General features: G+C 34.4%; 1 protein-coding gene across 1 annotated transcript in view; it reads right to left on the reverse strand.

Moving 5' to 3' along the window:
* Positions 1-1,275: 1,275 nt before the first annotated feature.
* LOC107665091 (TGF-beta receptor type-2-like) overlaps positions 1,276-14,408 on the reverse strand; it is a 19,833-nt gene continuing 6,700 nt past the window's right edge. The window contains exons 3-9 of the mRNA XM_016455841.1: positions 13,601-13,818; positions 11,086-11,242; positions 8,955-9,145; positions 5,678-6,456; positions 4,388-4,529; positions 3,318-3,442; positions 1,276-2,316 (exon numbers count right to left, since the gene is read on the reverse strand). Coding sequence (XP_016311327.1) covers positions 2,146-2,316; positions 3,318-3,442; positions 4,388-4,529; positions 5,678-6,456; positions 8,955-9,145; positions 11,086-11,242; positions 13,601-13,818 — 1,783 coding nt within the window. The 3' untranslated portion in view covers positions 1,276-2,145. The remainder of the gene's footprint in view (positions 2,317-3,317; positions 3,443-4,387; positions 4,530-5,677; positions 6,457-8,954; positions 9,146-11,085; positions 11,243-13,600; positions 13,819-14,408) is intronic.

Consider the following 14,408-nt stretch of genomic DNA (forward strand, 5'->3'; position numbering starts at 1 on the left):
TGATCCTTCAGAAATCATTCTAATATGCTGATTTATTATTAGAATTATCAACAGTTGTGCTGCCAAATATTTATTTGGAAACTGCGATACTTTTTTCAGGATTCTTTGATGAATAAAAAGTTTAAAAGAACAGCATTTATTCAAAATATAAATCTTTTCTAACAATATAAATCTTTGCTATCACTTCTTAACAATTTAACACATCCTCGCCGAATAAAAGTTTTAATTTCTTTCAAAAAAAGAAGAATAAAAATGTACTGACCCCAAACTTTTGAACGGTAGTGTATATTGTTAGAAAATATTTCTATTTTAAATAAACGCTCTTCTTTTTAACTTTTTATTCATCAAAGAATCCTGAAAAAGTATCGGTTTCCAAAAAGATATTTGGCAGCACAACTGTTGATAATTCTAAGAATAAATCCGCATATTAGAATGATTTCTGAAGGATCTGAAGACTGGAGTAATGATGCTGGAAATTCAGCTGCGCATCACAGCAATACATTAGATTTTAGTGTTTATTAAAATAGAAAAATGTTATTTTACATCATAATAATATTTCACAATATTACATTTTTCCTGTATTTTTGATCAAATAAATGCAGCCTTGATGAGCAGAAGAAACTCCTCTAAAAACATTAAAAATAATTCTAATGCCAAACTTATGAGTGTATATATGAGTAGTGAACACACACACCGTTGCTCAAGGCTCTCACCTCAGTCGTGGTGTTGAGGGCGGAAGACAGCGCTGGTCATTCACTCCCCCAACAACAATACTGAGACTCGAACCCCTGACCTTTGAGATACAAGTCCGACTCTCTAACCAACAGGCCACAACTATGTACGCTGCTTTTTCATATTTTAATATCTAAGAAGAAACACTAAACTGTTATTGTGAGAGCGGCTGGGGCTGGAATAGTCTGTGAGCTTCCTAAACACCAATCTTATTCTGTATTCATGTGAAGATGAATCTGTCCAGCAGAAGGCAGCAGATGATTTAATCAGAGTCAGACGGGCCTCCATCACGTCACACAAACACACGACCAGACTCAAATCCTCACAAAATCCGCCGAGTATTCACAGTTCTGTTTATATACGTGATAGAAATCATTCCTGGCATAAAAGTGATTGATTTTTGATTGATTCGGCCTGCTATGAAAGTGCTCGTCACTGTAAACAACCGAACTCTGTGTGAAAAGTCTGTTAGAAATCGACCTGAAACAGTTTTCATCTGTAAGTTGATATACTGATTTAATTTTTTTAAAGAAATCAGGTTTTTTTTTCCCCTAGACTCGCTTAAATGAAAGAATCGTTCACAATAAGACCAGAAACATGAATTCAGAGACTAATGGAGTTAAACTTGATTTCATGTTGATTTAAAGCACAAATATTCAGCTGCAGTGTGTTTGCGGTCCATAAAACATCATTCACAAACAATGAATGATTTTATGATGTTTTATAAAGTTTTTAAACAAATGTACACAATGATTATATACTGTATGCATTGTAAAAAGTGCTCATTTTCTATACTTTTATACTTGCTTTCAGATGCTGAACCTGAAGAATTAGATCAATATTCATCGAAATCAATTTCTGCTCTGTAAGGCACGTGTGTAAAAGTCTTCAGATGCTATTTTCACATTAATAAACAAACAGCTTCACCTGAGAGTCTCAAATACAGCAGAATTCATATTTCATAATCCAGATCATCTTTGGCTCGCATGTTCTCTTTGGTTATTTTCTATATTTTCCTTTAATAAACACTTAAATCAGCTGGATTCGGTCTGATTTATCGCTCATAATCATCTCGGGGGTTTATAATACTGTCAGTTCACTAAGGGTCTCTTGGATTTTCTTGGTGCACGTCCCAGAATCCTTTGCGTCAGGATTCATGTTCCTCTGTGTTTGACCGTTTCACGTCAGCGAAGCAGATTTTCTCTGAAGCTTATAATGATTCATAACGAGCGACTGGCGTCATACACGCGCTCTGGATATGGAGTATGAGTTCATAGCTAAATAAACATCACCTGTACTGAACGCATGCATGTATTTGGCGTGTTTAGTTGTTCCTGTAAAGTGCAAATGTCACACGTCTGTCTGAAACGGACTTTATCAGGTGATTCAGCAGACAGGGGTCTGGGTTCGGATCTACTTCTCGTCGTTCCCAGAATCCTGTGCGCTCTTGTCGTCGGAGCTGACGGACGAGATCACGGCGCTGCTGATTTCACTGATTCGCTCCACGATGCACTGCGCCGTCAGACGCGCCTCGGGGTCGTGATCCCAACACTCCTCTATGCTGGAGCTCAGCAGCTGAACGCCCTGATGATGATGATATGAAAACAGTGTAAAATAGATAAATAATAAAAATAAGATTTGACTGAATACATAAATAATGATTCAAATAAATAAATGAATTGTTAAAATAAATAATAAAGATTTAAAAAACACAATTATATTAAAATTAATAATTAAAATAGATAATAAAAACAACAGATTAAACTAAAATAAATAATAAAAATGAAAAAATAAATAAATAATAAGATTAAACTAAATATATAAATTACTAAAATGAATAAATGAATGATTATAATAAATAAAAATATAATATTTGATTGAAATCAATAAAAATAGATTAAAATAAATAATACAATTTAGATTTAAATAATACATAATATACCAATAATATACAATACATCTACCAGTATAGTACTACAGTGAGTATAAAAAATATAATATTTGATTAAAATCAATAAAAAAATAGATTAAGACAAATTATAAAATTTTGATTTAAATAATAATTAAGTAGATTAATAAATATTAAATCTGCCAGCACAGTACTATAATGAGTAGATATTTAATATTATAGTTTTTGTTAATATTTTAACAAATATTGTTTTTGCTTTCATATTGATTTTAGTGAGTTTTATTAATTTTGTTTAATTATTTTGTTATTTTTTTAATTTGTATTATTTTTGGTTGTTTTTAAATATGTCTATATATTTTAAATTTTTTATTTAAGTTTAAGTTATTTTAGTTATGTATTAGTTATATGCTAAACTAAATGAAAATGAGAAATGTTGCTTTGGATAAAATAAGTTTAATATTTATATTTTATTTCAGTTAACATTTATTTTATTTCAAGTGAAACGTTTAAGTTTTAGTTTCAGTTAACTATAATAACCCTGCTGTAAAGAAAAGAGTCTGAATATGAACAGCGTTGTCATTACAGAAGCACCAGAAGTTTCTTGGGGTCTGTGAATATTGTGTTTGATAATGAGGGGCTGTGGAGCGCTGTTTAGTGAACTAGTTTAGGTAGTTACCGTGTGGTTACTCCAGCTGGCCGGTATCTCGGGTCTCAGTCGGTCTCTGATGACGTCGTCCTTCATGCTCTCCACACACAGATGATCCTTCAGCTTCCCGAACGGAGGCTCGTATTCCCGCACATCTGCACACACACACACACACACACACACACACACCAGCCGTGAGTTTGACTGACAGCTCTGTGCTCAGAGGGGGCGGGGCATCACTGGAGAATGGCATTGTGGGAAGTGCGTCAGCAGGGTTTTAACCAGCCATTCACAACAAGCAACACAAATCTGGTAGTTTCCTGTCGCAAATACTCTTGAATCTGAAAGACCCTTAAACAACAACAACAACAACGCCATAGAGGAAGTGCGCGGTGCAGGGACAGGAAGTGGGCTGTGTGACATGGAGCGTGTCACGGCTCATGACAGCGATGCTTCCTGTTTTTGACGCATGCATTTCCTGGGAACTTCTGAAGAAAGCTTGACTGATGCTTTTCAATAGTTATATATGTTAAAGACAAATAATAAAAAAAAAACTTATTTTAATACAATTTATATGCATTACATATTTATTATTATTATAACATTGTAATATATATATATATATATATATTATTAAATAGAATAATCAATATTTAAATGTTATAGTGTATTTTATAATAAATGTTTGATGTAATTATTTTATATATATATATATATATATATATATATATGTTACATTCAAATATAATATTTAATGCTGTTTATGTATAATATAATATAATTTAATATAATATAATATAATTGTATGTTTAATATATATAATTAACAAATTTTATTAAAAATAACTACATCTTTTTGGGTATTTATCTTTATTTTTAGTTATACATATTTTTTTATATATTTGTACTTAAATCAGACTGGGGAAGGGGTGTTTACTTTTGAAGATTTATGCATAATTTCTATGGCAAATTCTCTGCTGTGGCCTGTGGATTGGGATCAGGTGAGATGGACGGAGATTTGTCGTTCAGTGTGTGTGTGTTCACGTGTGTGTGTGTGTGTGTGTTATATGGTGAGTGTAACCACTGATGGATGTTTCTCACCGCCGATGGCGCTGCATCTGGACGTGATTTCCCACAGAACCAGAGCCATGGAGTAAACGTCGGCCTGTTTGAAGGACTCGATGTTCTCCAGGTCCATCCTGGACTCCAGCACCTCAGGAGCCATATATCTTGCCGTTCCCACCTGAGAAAGACCAGCAGAGTGAAGAAAACACTCACACTTATATAATGAATACTTACACTGAACTCAGACACATTATTGTGATAGATTTAACATGTTTAAGACGTAATGCAAAATACAGACTTTTATTTTGAAATGCTTGTTTTTCCAGCTGTACAATGAGTTATACAGAACTAAAAACAAATTCTGCCTAAATATTGCTTTTAATGAAATGCTATCATTTTCATTTTTTTCCAGACTCCGAGAAAACATAAGCATTTGCGCTGCACTTGCAGATCAGTGTTGCACTTCCTCTTTAAATATAATGCTTTAATTCTTCTGACATCATCATCATCATCATCATTTTTGAGCATGTGGTTCAAACAGACGTCACTTTCTCTTTCAGTCTTTGATGTTATTTTATTATTTTTACACTTACACTGACCTCATCACGCTCAATTATTGTTATAACTAACCGTGAACCATCACTGTTATAAGGAAAACAATCATAGTGATTCATTTAAAAAACAAAAAACAAACTATGGCATAAAACCAAACACTGATTGTAATCCATGTGTAAACTGTGTTGTATCTGCTAATTATGATTTTTATTAGAAATTAATTAGCACTAACATTTTTAAAACACAGACATTTTAATAAAGAAATGCAATGAATTACTAATACTATATAAACAAACAAATAAATAATTAATTAAAATATATATTAGTTATTATGATTATAATTATATTTTAATATATACAGTATTTGTACATTATATCTAATTTGTTATGATTTTTTTTCCAAAATGCAATGGATTAGTATTATTAAATAAATAATATATAAAACATTTTTTTTTTAAACTGTATACATGAAAACATTTTATATATAATTTACGATGATTATAATTATATAATAATACTACATACTATGAAAAAAGTTTTATGATTTCAAATATATTAATTACATATTGAACATATAAATTAAATAATTTCAATTATAATTATTAATTTATATCTAATTTCTATTGATCTATTGAAACACTGAGGTGTATTAGCATAATTCTTTGGGGCTGAGGTGGGACGATATGTTTTCTTGAAAGAAAAAAATTCCTGATATTTGCCTGAAGATGACGCAGGGTTTTTAGCACTACACTCATTAGCTTACAGTCTCACCTGTCCGCTGTTGGCCAGTTCTTCAGGAGACATGGAGTTATCGAGTCTCAGACTGAGACCGAAGTCGCACAGGCAGCAGCTGAGGTCCGCTTTCACCAGGACGTTCACGCTCTTCAGGTCGCGGTGCACGATGGGCGCTTTGGCGCGTCCGCACGGCGTCCGGTCGCCGTGGAGATGAGCCACGCCCCTCGCCAGAGACCCGCCCAACCGGCACAGCTCGTCCCAGCCAATCACGTGCTGCGTCAGGAACTCCTGCAGGTTTCCTCGCTCGTGATAGGCTGTTATCAACCAATAGCATCGCTCGGCCTTCCGGTCCTCGGCGGTCAGAAACTGCAGCACGTTTTCGTTCCGAAGCTCGGCGTCGGAGAAAATCTCCCACTCGGTTTTCCACGAGGCGTATTCGTCGTACGGGAATATCTTCACCGCTACCGTCTGGAAGGATTCGTCCGTCGCTCCCTGCTTGAGTTTGGCTCTGTAGACTTCAGCGAAGCGGCCTTTCCCCACAATAACGTCCAGCTGGATCGGGAGCAGCTCGGTGTTGTGGTTCAAGCTGTTGGCGTTGGCCGAGCTGCTGTCGGATCGGTCGTCGACGCTCATGATAATCGCGCAGGTCTCGCTGTCGATGCCTTTGGTCTTGGGCGCTTTGAGATTCTGCTGGTGAAACACGTGATAGCAGTAGAAGGCCGAGAGGAGAACGACGACAGCGATCAGTCCAGGAAGCAGACTGACCAACAGCACCGGCGGGAGATTCTTCTTACCGTCTCCTGGAGGAGCTGAAACTGCACAGGAACACAAGAGGAAGATGACTACCTACCTCGGGTTATTATCGCTAACTAACAACTATCAGATGTTGAATGAAATGAAGTTGAAATAAAATATAAATATTAGATGAAATACTCAAAGTAAAGGAACATTATGAATGTCGCCTTGGCAAATAACTAAAATACGTTTAAGCTGAAGCACTTAAATTACTAACTTGAAGAAAAAAAAAAACGAAAAGCGAAATAAATAAAAATAAATAAACCTAAATAGTAATATACAAAAATCCTAATAAAAAGCACAACTAGTAATTAAAATGAAAACTGAAAACATACAAATAAAAGGTAATTCAAAATATGAATAAAAATCATATTAGTATACAAATAATAATCATTTATTTCAGAGGAAAATTATAAGAAAAATTCTCTTTAAAAATATTTATGTCATTGAACAATTTGTTTAAGCTGTCATAATTATGGACATGGTTAGGTGCCATAATTAATGTGTCATTAATAAAAACAAAGCTGTGATGGATGCTGTTACATAATATGTAAAAATTGATTTTTGAAAATTATTTTAAATACACGGTTTTTAAAATATATGTTTGAATACTTGTATTTTATTATATATAATTATATAATTTTAAATGAAAATGATTTTAAATAAATATATTAATTATAATACTGAAATTAAATTACATTCTTTACAAAAAAAAATAAAAATCCCATTGCACCAAAAAGCTGAATGGCATCTCTCTGTGCAGGTAAAGTGCAGGACAAGTGGACAAGTCAATTTGACATCTAATTGCTTTAACATCGGACACAAAGGAATTTCTTATTTCACAGTTTCTCTGGATTTTTCACATCAGAAAAACATCAGAATCAATAATGCGATTCAAATCCGTACGAGTAGAGTGTGTGAGTGTAATTCCATATGTGTACTGCTAACATCACTGCAACATTTATAGATTTGATCAGAACCATAGCAACCCTGTTACCATGTAACAGTATTCCCATTGCTATTCCCACTACTCACGCACACCATCTAACAACTCTGCACTTGTACACAAAAGCTAAGTCAAAAGACAAAAAGGTCTCTCCAAGCAACCAACATCCTTTTATAAGGACACTAGAAGAGACTGTGCTACACTAAGATGAAACATGCATGCTTTTTAAATTATATATATATATATATATATATATATATACACACACAGTGCTGCTTGAAAGTTTGTGAACCCTTTAGAATATATAATATTTTTGTCTCATTTGTTTGTTTGGGTTCTCTTTGTCTATTTTCAGGACTTGTGTGAAATTTTTATTATGTTTTGAGTCTAAAGATTCTAAAATTCTAAAGGGTTCACAAACTTTCAAGCAGCACTGTATATATATATATATGAGTTAAATTGATTTTTCTCACTCCACTGACAGATATTTGTTCTCGCTTCATTTTGATTAATTTCTCAGAAAACCAAACTCCTTATGTCACAGTGCATCTCTAATATATTTTAGACATTTGTACTGAAAAAAAAAAACAAGACCAAAACACAGACGCTGAATGTTACATTTGCAGTGTTTACATTCAGACGAACAGATATTTTCTGCACCAAAAGTTTCCTCCCAGAATCACATGATGCAGCTTCCTGTTTAGCTCATCTAAAACTAGATTCTAGCCATTTCTGAAGCAGAAATAAACATGAGTGATGCTTTCCTTGCACAAAACTACTTAATGTTACGCGTTACAGTTAACACAGTGATGTGCGGCCCCATACAAACTGCACACGTGCACACATGCACACGCACAGAAATAACACGCGGCTATAAAAACAACATTTCTGCCTGTGATGATCTATAAACACAGACAGGAAACCACGTCTGAATGCTTCAGCAGCTCCACAGAGACATTATAGGACACCGCTTGCACAATTTACCCAACAAATGCTTTTAAAATGACCTACACACAGTGTTAAAGAGTCAAAACGTGACTTATGAGTCTTAATATTCTTATTCTGATCGAGAACGGCCCACTTAGACAGGAAGTGAAGTTCAGAATAATTAAGATTTTTCAATGTTTTTGAAAGAGTCTCTTCTGCTCACCAAGCATGCATTTATTTGATCAAAAATACTGTAAAATTGTGAAATATTATTATAATTTAGAATAGCTGTTTTCTGTGTGAATATCTGTTAAACTGTCATTTATTCCTGTGATGCGCAGCTGAATTTTCAGCATCATTACTCCAGTCTTCAGTGTCACATGATCTTCAGAAATCATTCTAATATGCTGATTTGCTGCTCAAGAAACATTTCTGATTATTATCTATGTTGAAAACAGTTGTGCTGCCCGATATTTTTGTGGAAACCGTGATACGTTTTGTTTTTCAGGATTCACAGATGAATAGAAAGTTCAAAAGAACAGCATTTATTTGAAATAAAAATCGTCTGTAACATTATAAATGTCACTTTTGATCAATTCAGTGCATCCTTGATTAATAAAAGTGTTAATTTCTTGAGTGTCTTACAGTAAGTGAAGAAGAGCTGTTCGTTGCACTCTTCTTCATTGCAGGAGCAGATGTAGAAATCCTCCTCCATGCCCTTCACCTGCTTCATCTGACAGATGGAGTTGTTGTAGTCCGTCAGATACTGGCCGTGAAACGGGAGCGCCGGATTGTGACACACCGTCTCGATGATGGCATTCCCTTTATTTCTCCTCCTGAAACACAACGTGCACATTGTGAGTGCATTGACTTTTATTCAGTTATTCTGAGATTACCAGAAGTGTTTTACTACTATAAAAGTCTGTGAATTAATACTTATGTTCATCAAGGACACAATAAACTGATCACTGTGACGGCAAAGACATTTATGATTTTACAAAAGATTTCTATTTCAAATAAATGCTGCTCGTTAGAACTTTCTATTCATCAAAGAACACATTCAATTAATTTTTTCAGTATAACATGTTAAAAATATTTCACTCAACTCAAAACTGCTGCTTCTGTCTCTTTTTTCTTGACAAGAATTGCATTTATTTAGACGCAGAACGTCTTTACGACCACATCAAATGAGAGACCTTCATAAGCACACTTTCATATGCACACTCCAACTTATAAGCTACAGGTGACGAGGAGCTTCAGTAGAACAACAGTGAACTGCGGTCAGATGAGATGCTGTCAGGCCGTATGTCAGTAAAAACAAATTTTCCTGTCCTGTCCTGTCAGCCGTTATACTGTGCTCATAGCACGTGCTCTTCAATTGCACACACAAATGCAATGGTGTGCTGTAATATATTAAAGCACTGTATCATATTAAAGTGCAAATGAAACTACAAGCATGCAATGTCCTAGTTATGTCGTCAGTTAAGTCATGAAGTTACCAAAAAGGCGATTTAAAGCTGCCTTAAAACTGTGCATGTATGTAAGAATTTGTTTTATATGATTCAGATTTAAGAATACGTCTCTGAAATGCAGTGGTTTTCCAAACTGTCCTGGAGCAGCAGCACTGTCTCCCTCATCTAACACACCCGATTCAACTCCTCAGCTCATTACAGAGACTTTAAGAGCTGAAGTGGGTCAGAAAAGGTAAAGAGTTATGAGAAACTACGATGCGTGTCAGATCCGCGTCATGTTCAGCAGCAGCAGCTCTTAAAGCAGCCGAAATAACCTCATAACAGCTGCTGTGATGTCTGTTCATCAAACAACAAAAGAAAAAATAGGAAATCGATCACTTTTGTAGCTTTTAGTATTCATCTTTATTTAAATTAGAATTTAGTGTTTGATAACTTTATTCAATTTCTGTATAATTCCTACTTGCTGAAGGGCACAGGTAAATATGACATTTATTATAATGGGTTTACGTGAAGATTGTTGTTCACTTAAATTAGTTGTTATTTTTTAAAGTCTAATAAATGTTAAAATTGATTGCTCTAAATTATACTGTAATATTGAATGGCTTTAGTCAATGATTAAATATTACGAAAAAGAAAACAATTTTCATAGAGACATCAGTAGTATTGGTATCAGTGATACTCACCTTCAGACATAAAAAAGATGCCATTAAACAAATATTAAAAATATACTGTGTTTATGTTGTTTCTTCATAAATTTCAAGATTGAATGTGAAATCATTGCAATATAAAAGTATATTTTAAAACTTTAATGTTAGGCGGGATTAATCGAGATTAATTTCAGAAAATCTTTCTTTCTTTCTTTATATATATATATATATATATATGGGCTTTGTCAATTTAAAAAGAAAAAAAATTGAAAAAACACTTCTTTAAACGCTTTCTATGTGACAGAAAGCATTTAAAGAAGTGTTTTTTTCTTGATCATTCTAACTGTGCGTTTTCACTCTCAGAGTTGAAACTGGAACTATTTCCTGCGGGATTCTCTGGAAGACACACAGTATTTCCTGTATCACAGTGAAGCCATTTCCTGATTAGCGCAGTCGTGGTCGACATACGGTCATTCAGACTGAACGAACACAGAGAGTTCACATAGCGAATGATGAATGTCTAGACAGCAGTGCTATTGAACGGGGAGTAGATGATTCTGCTTTTCAACAGTGTTATTTTAGCATCATTGAGATTCATATTTGCAGATTGAGTCTGTAAACAAAGACAGATGTATAACACAGAAAAGTGACGCGTACCAGGCGCTGACGCACACCTCGGCGGGATTCTCGCAGATGGCGGTGATGTTGCATGAGGATTCGCATACGCCGGTGGCGTTACACGCCGTAGATTCAATGTCACAGAACTTACAGAGCTGAGGAAGTCTGAACGCTCCTTTCGTTTCTGATGCATGCACTGCAAAAACACAGAGAGAAATGTTTCCATATTATTCATTCACTCATTCTCTGCATTACAATCATTTCTAATGAATTACACTTGAAAGTATTAAAACTAGTATTATTTACTCAAACTCGAAACCAGTATGTAGAAAAAGTTGACACTTTTGACAAATCTTCACTCAGCTCTATAAAACTAGCCGTTTTATAAACATGTATGTATTTATCTGGTAACGTTTTAAAATAAGGTTTAATTTTTTAACAGTAGTCATGTTATGTTAGTTAACATGAATTACCAACAAAAACTATTTTACAGCATTTATTAATCAATGCTCATTTCAACAATTACTAATACATTTCAAAATCAAAAGGTTTATTGGTTGATATTAGTTCATTAAATTAAATTAAATTTTGTATTTTATTATACACACACTCATACACACAAACACACACACACACACATATACATACACATACACACACACACACACACATATATATATATATATATATTAGGGGTGTAACGGTACACAGAGGTCACTGTTCGGTATGTACCTCGGTTTTGGGGTCACAGTTCGATAAGAGGAAATTAATTGTTTCATTTATTTTGAACGGACAGTGGCACTACACACACACACACACACACACACACACACACACACGTAGCACGAGCAGTTGTTTTTTAATTAAATTGTATAATTTTAAGCAGAAACAGAACGGTCTGCCTTTAGATTTGTGAAATTATGCTACATCAGACACCTGCACAAAACAAAATCAGCAGACGGACTGAATGAAAATGCACATTCACTTTCTGACAGCAGGTGGCGCTAATGGAACAGCAGCGATACAGCGTTTCCTTGGTTACCTATCCACCTTATTTTTCAATGCAGAATTAAGCTGTTTTCTGTGAATGTGTGAGACTTCCGGTTCATTAGCCACTGTAGGGAAATAAGGGGAAGAATAACAACGTGCAGTAAACGCTAAAACTGTTTGCACTACGAACCATTGTGTTCATAGTTAAGATAATACAATGAGATAATATGGTGAGACACAAGTTTGCAATATCAAGCAGCAAAATTAGCTGTTTTGTGCAGCTAAAAGTAACTGGAAGCAGATGACACCAGAAGCCAGACACATAAAAGTTACAAATGGCTCTTACGGGAAGAATAAGGTGGATAAGTAAGGGATCATGCATAAATCTGCGGAGGCAACCTTCGCTTTGCATCAGGTGGTTCTTTGCCACTACATCCTGCATTAAAATCATTTAATGCACAGCTAGCCGTGCATTATCCCGCTTATACCATGGTCATTTTTCCAGACAATGAAGTTGTGAGTTTAATTACTTAAACAGTGATTTTACCTCCTCGTTGCTGAAGAATATAATGTAGCGATTCAGTATCTAAGCTATTTTATTAATAAAAGCTTTGGGGCAGCATTAACAACACGTTTCTGTGCATTGTCCTCTTGTATTATTGAAACTATTTTCCTGTTGACACTGTAAAGCTGCTTTGACACAATCAAAATTGTATAAAGCGCTATATACATAAAGGTGACTTGACCTGACGACTTCTGTGCTCTTGAATATTTTTTGTGTGCGCAGCGCACTCTTTCTTTCTCTCTCTCTCTCTGTGTGTGTGTTTGTGTGTGTCAATGAAAGCAGTGCATTAATATAGAACGGCGATTAAACTGACTTACCTGTGCATTAAACGGTTTTATTGCATACCTGCCAGCTAATCTAGAATCAGAATCTAGTAGTCAGACAGACCATGGTACAGCATGCAAATTATATAATATAATATTATTATCCATGGTGGTCCATACTTTTGTAACAACTCGTTAAGACTATTGTAATTCACAGTGTTTCTCAGTCTTCCCTCTCTCGTCTAAAGCTAGTGCAAAATGCAGCTGTGACATATCTATTCTCTCTAGCTTTCAATACCCCTTGATCATTGGTTTAATTGTTGTTTTGTTATTGTTGTGTTTTAAATACGATAGTCTTGTTTTATTTATCTTTTTAGTTTTTATTCTATTCTGTACAACAGTATAACATTCGGTTAAATGTGCTTTAGAATTATACCATGGTTGCCAGCAGTGACAAGTTAAAGCTGTTAATGATGTTTGCAGAGCAATATTTGACCGGAAGGGTAAAAATAAGATCTCTGTCTGCGAATGATGTGTGTGTGTGTTAATGAAAACAGAGCATTAATATATATATATATATATATATATATATATATATATATATGTATATATTTTTTTATACAAAATAATACCAGACACACACCTAATGAAGACCTCGAACACCAACACACCCACTCAGTGCTGATGATATGACAAATGATGTGTGAGAAACCACACACACGACGTCTGCACTCACATATAACTAACTCGGAGTCGTTATCGGGTTTGTTCAGCAGCATGTGCTCGTTGCACTCGCGTCCCGTACAGGCACACAGACGGAGGTAACTCCTGTTCACGTATCTGACGGTCAGCACACAGTCTGAGCTGCTGAAGTCATCCAGCGTCACACCGTAAAGCGGCTGCATCGGGTCATGACACATCGTCTCCACCGTCACAACTCCATTCTCCCTCCACCTGAAAGAGAGAAATCTACTTAAACTTATTTTGCACTATGAAGTATGTATAGTTTGCAAAGCATGCAGAGTCAATATTCTGATGCTCAATTACATTTTTCAAAATGTGCAGAATTATAACAGAACTCATTGCGTGTAATACGGTATCCCAAAATGCAATGAGCTCAACCTATCATTTCCAGTGCTACAAATAAACCGGAAATTACATAGTAAAACTGTAAAATCTCATCAGACTGTCAAAGGTAGACTAACAATTATATATATATGTTATATGCATACATAATATATAAAATATTCAAAATATATTCATACATAAATGCATATTGAAGTAACGAAAATGTATCATGGTTATTATTATAGTTAACTCAAACTAAAACCATAAAAATACTTTTTCGTTACTTGAAATAAAATAAACATCAACTAAAAAATATATATATTAAAAACCTTATAATTTATATTATTTCAGTTAGATGCAACTTGCAAATGTCAAGATTTTTCATCTACTAAAATACTTAAAGTATTAAAATACCTAAAACTAAAATAAATATTAATAAAAACTGTATAGACATATTTACAAAATATATACAAATA

The sequence above is a fragment of the Sinocyclocheilus anshuiensis genome, unplaced genomic scaffold, assembly GCF_001515605.1.
Source record: "Sinocyclocheilus anshuiensis isolate Anshui unplaced genomic scaffold, SAMN03320099.WGS_v1.1 scaffold439, whole genome shotgun sequence".
NCBI classification, from domain to species: domain Eukaryota; kingdom Metazoa; phylum Chordata; class Actinopteri; order Cypriniformes; family Cyprinidae; genus Sinocyclocheilus; species Sinocyclocheilus anshuiensis.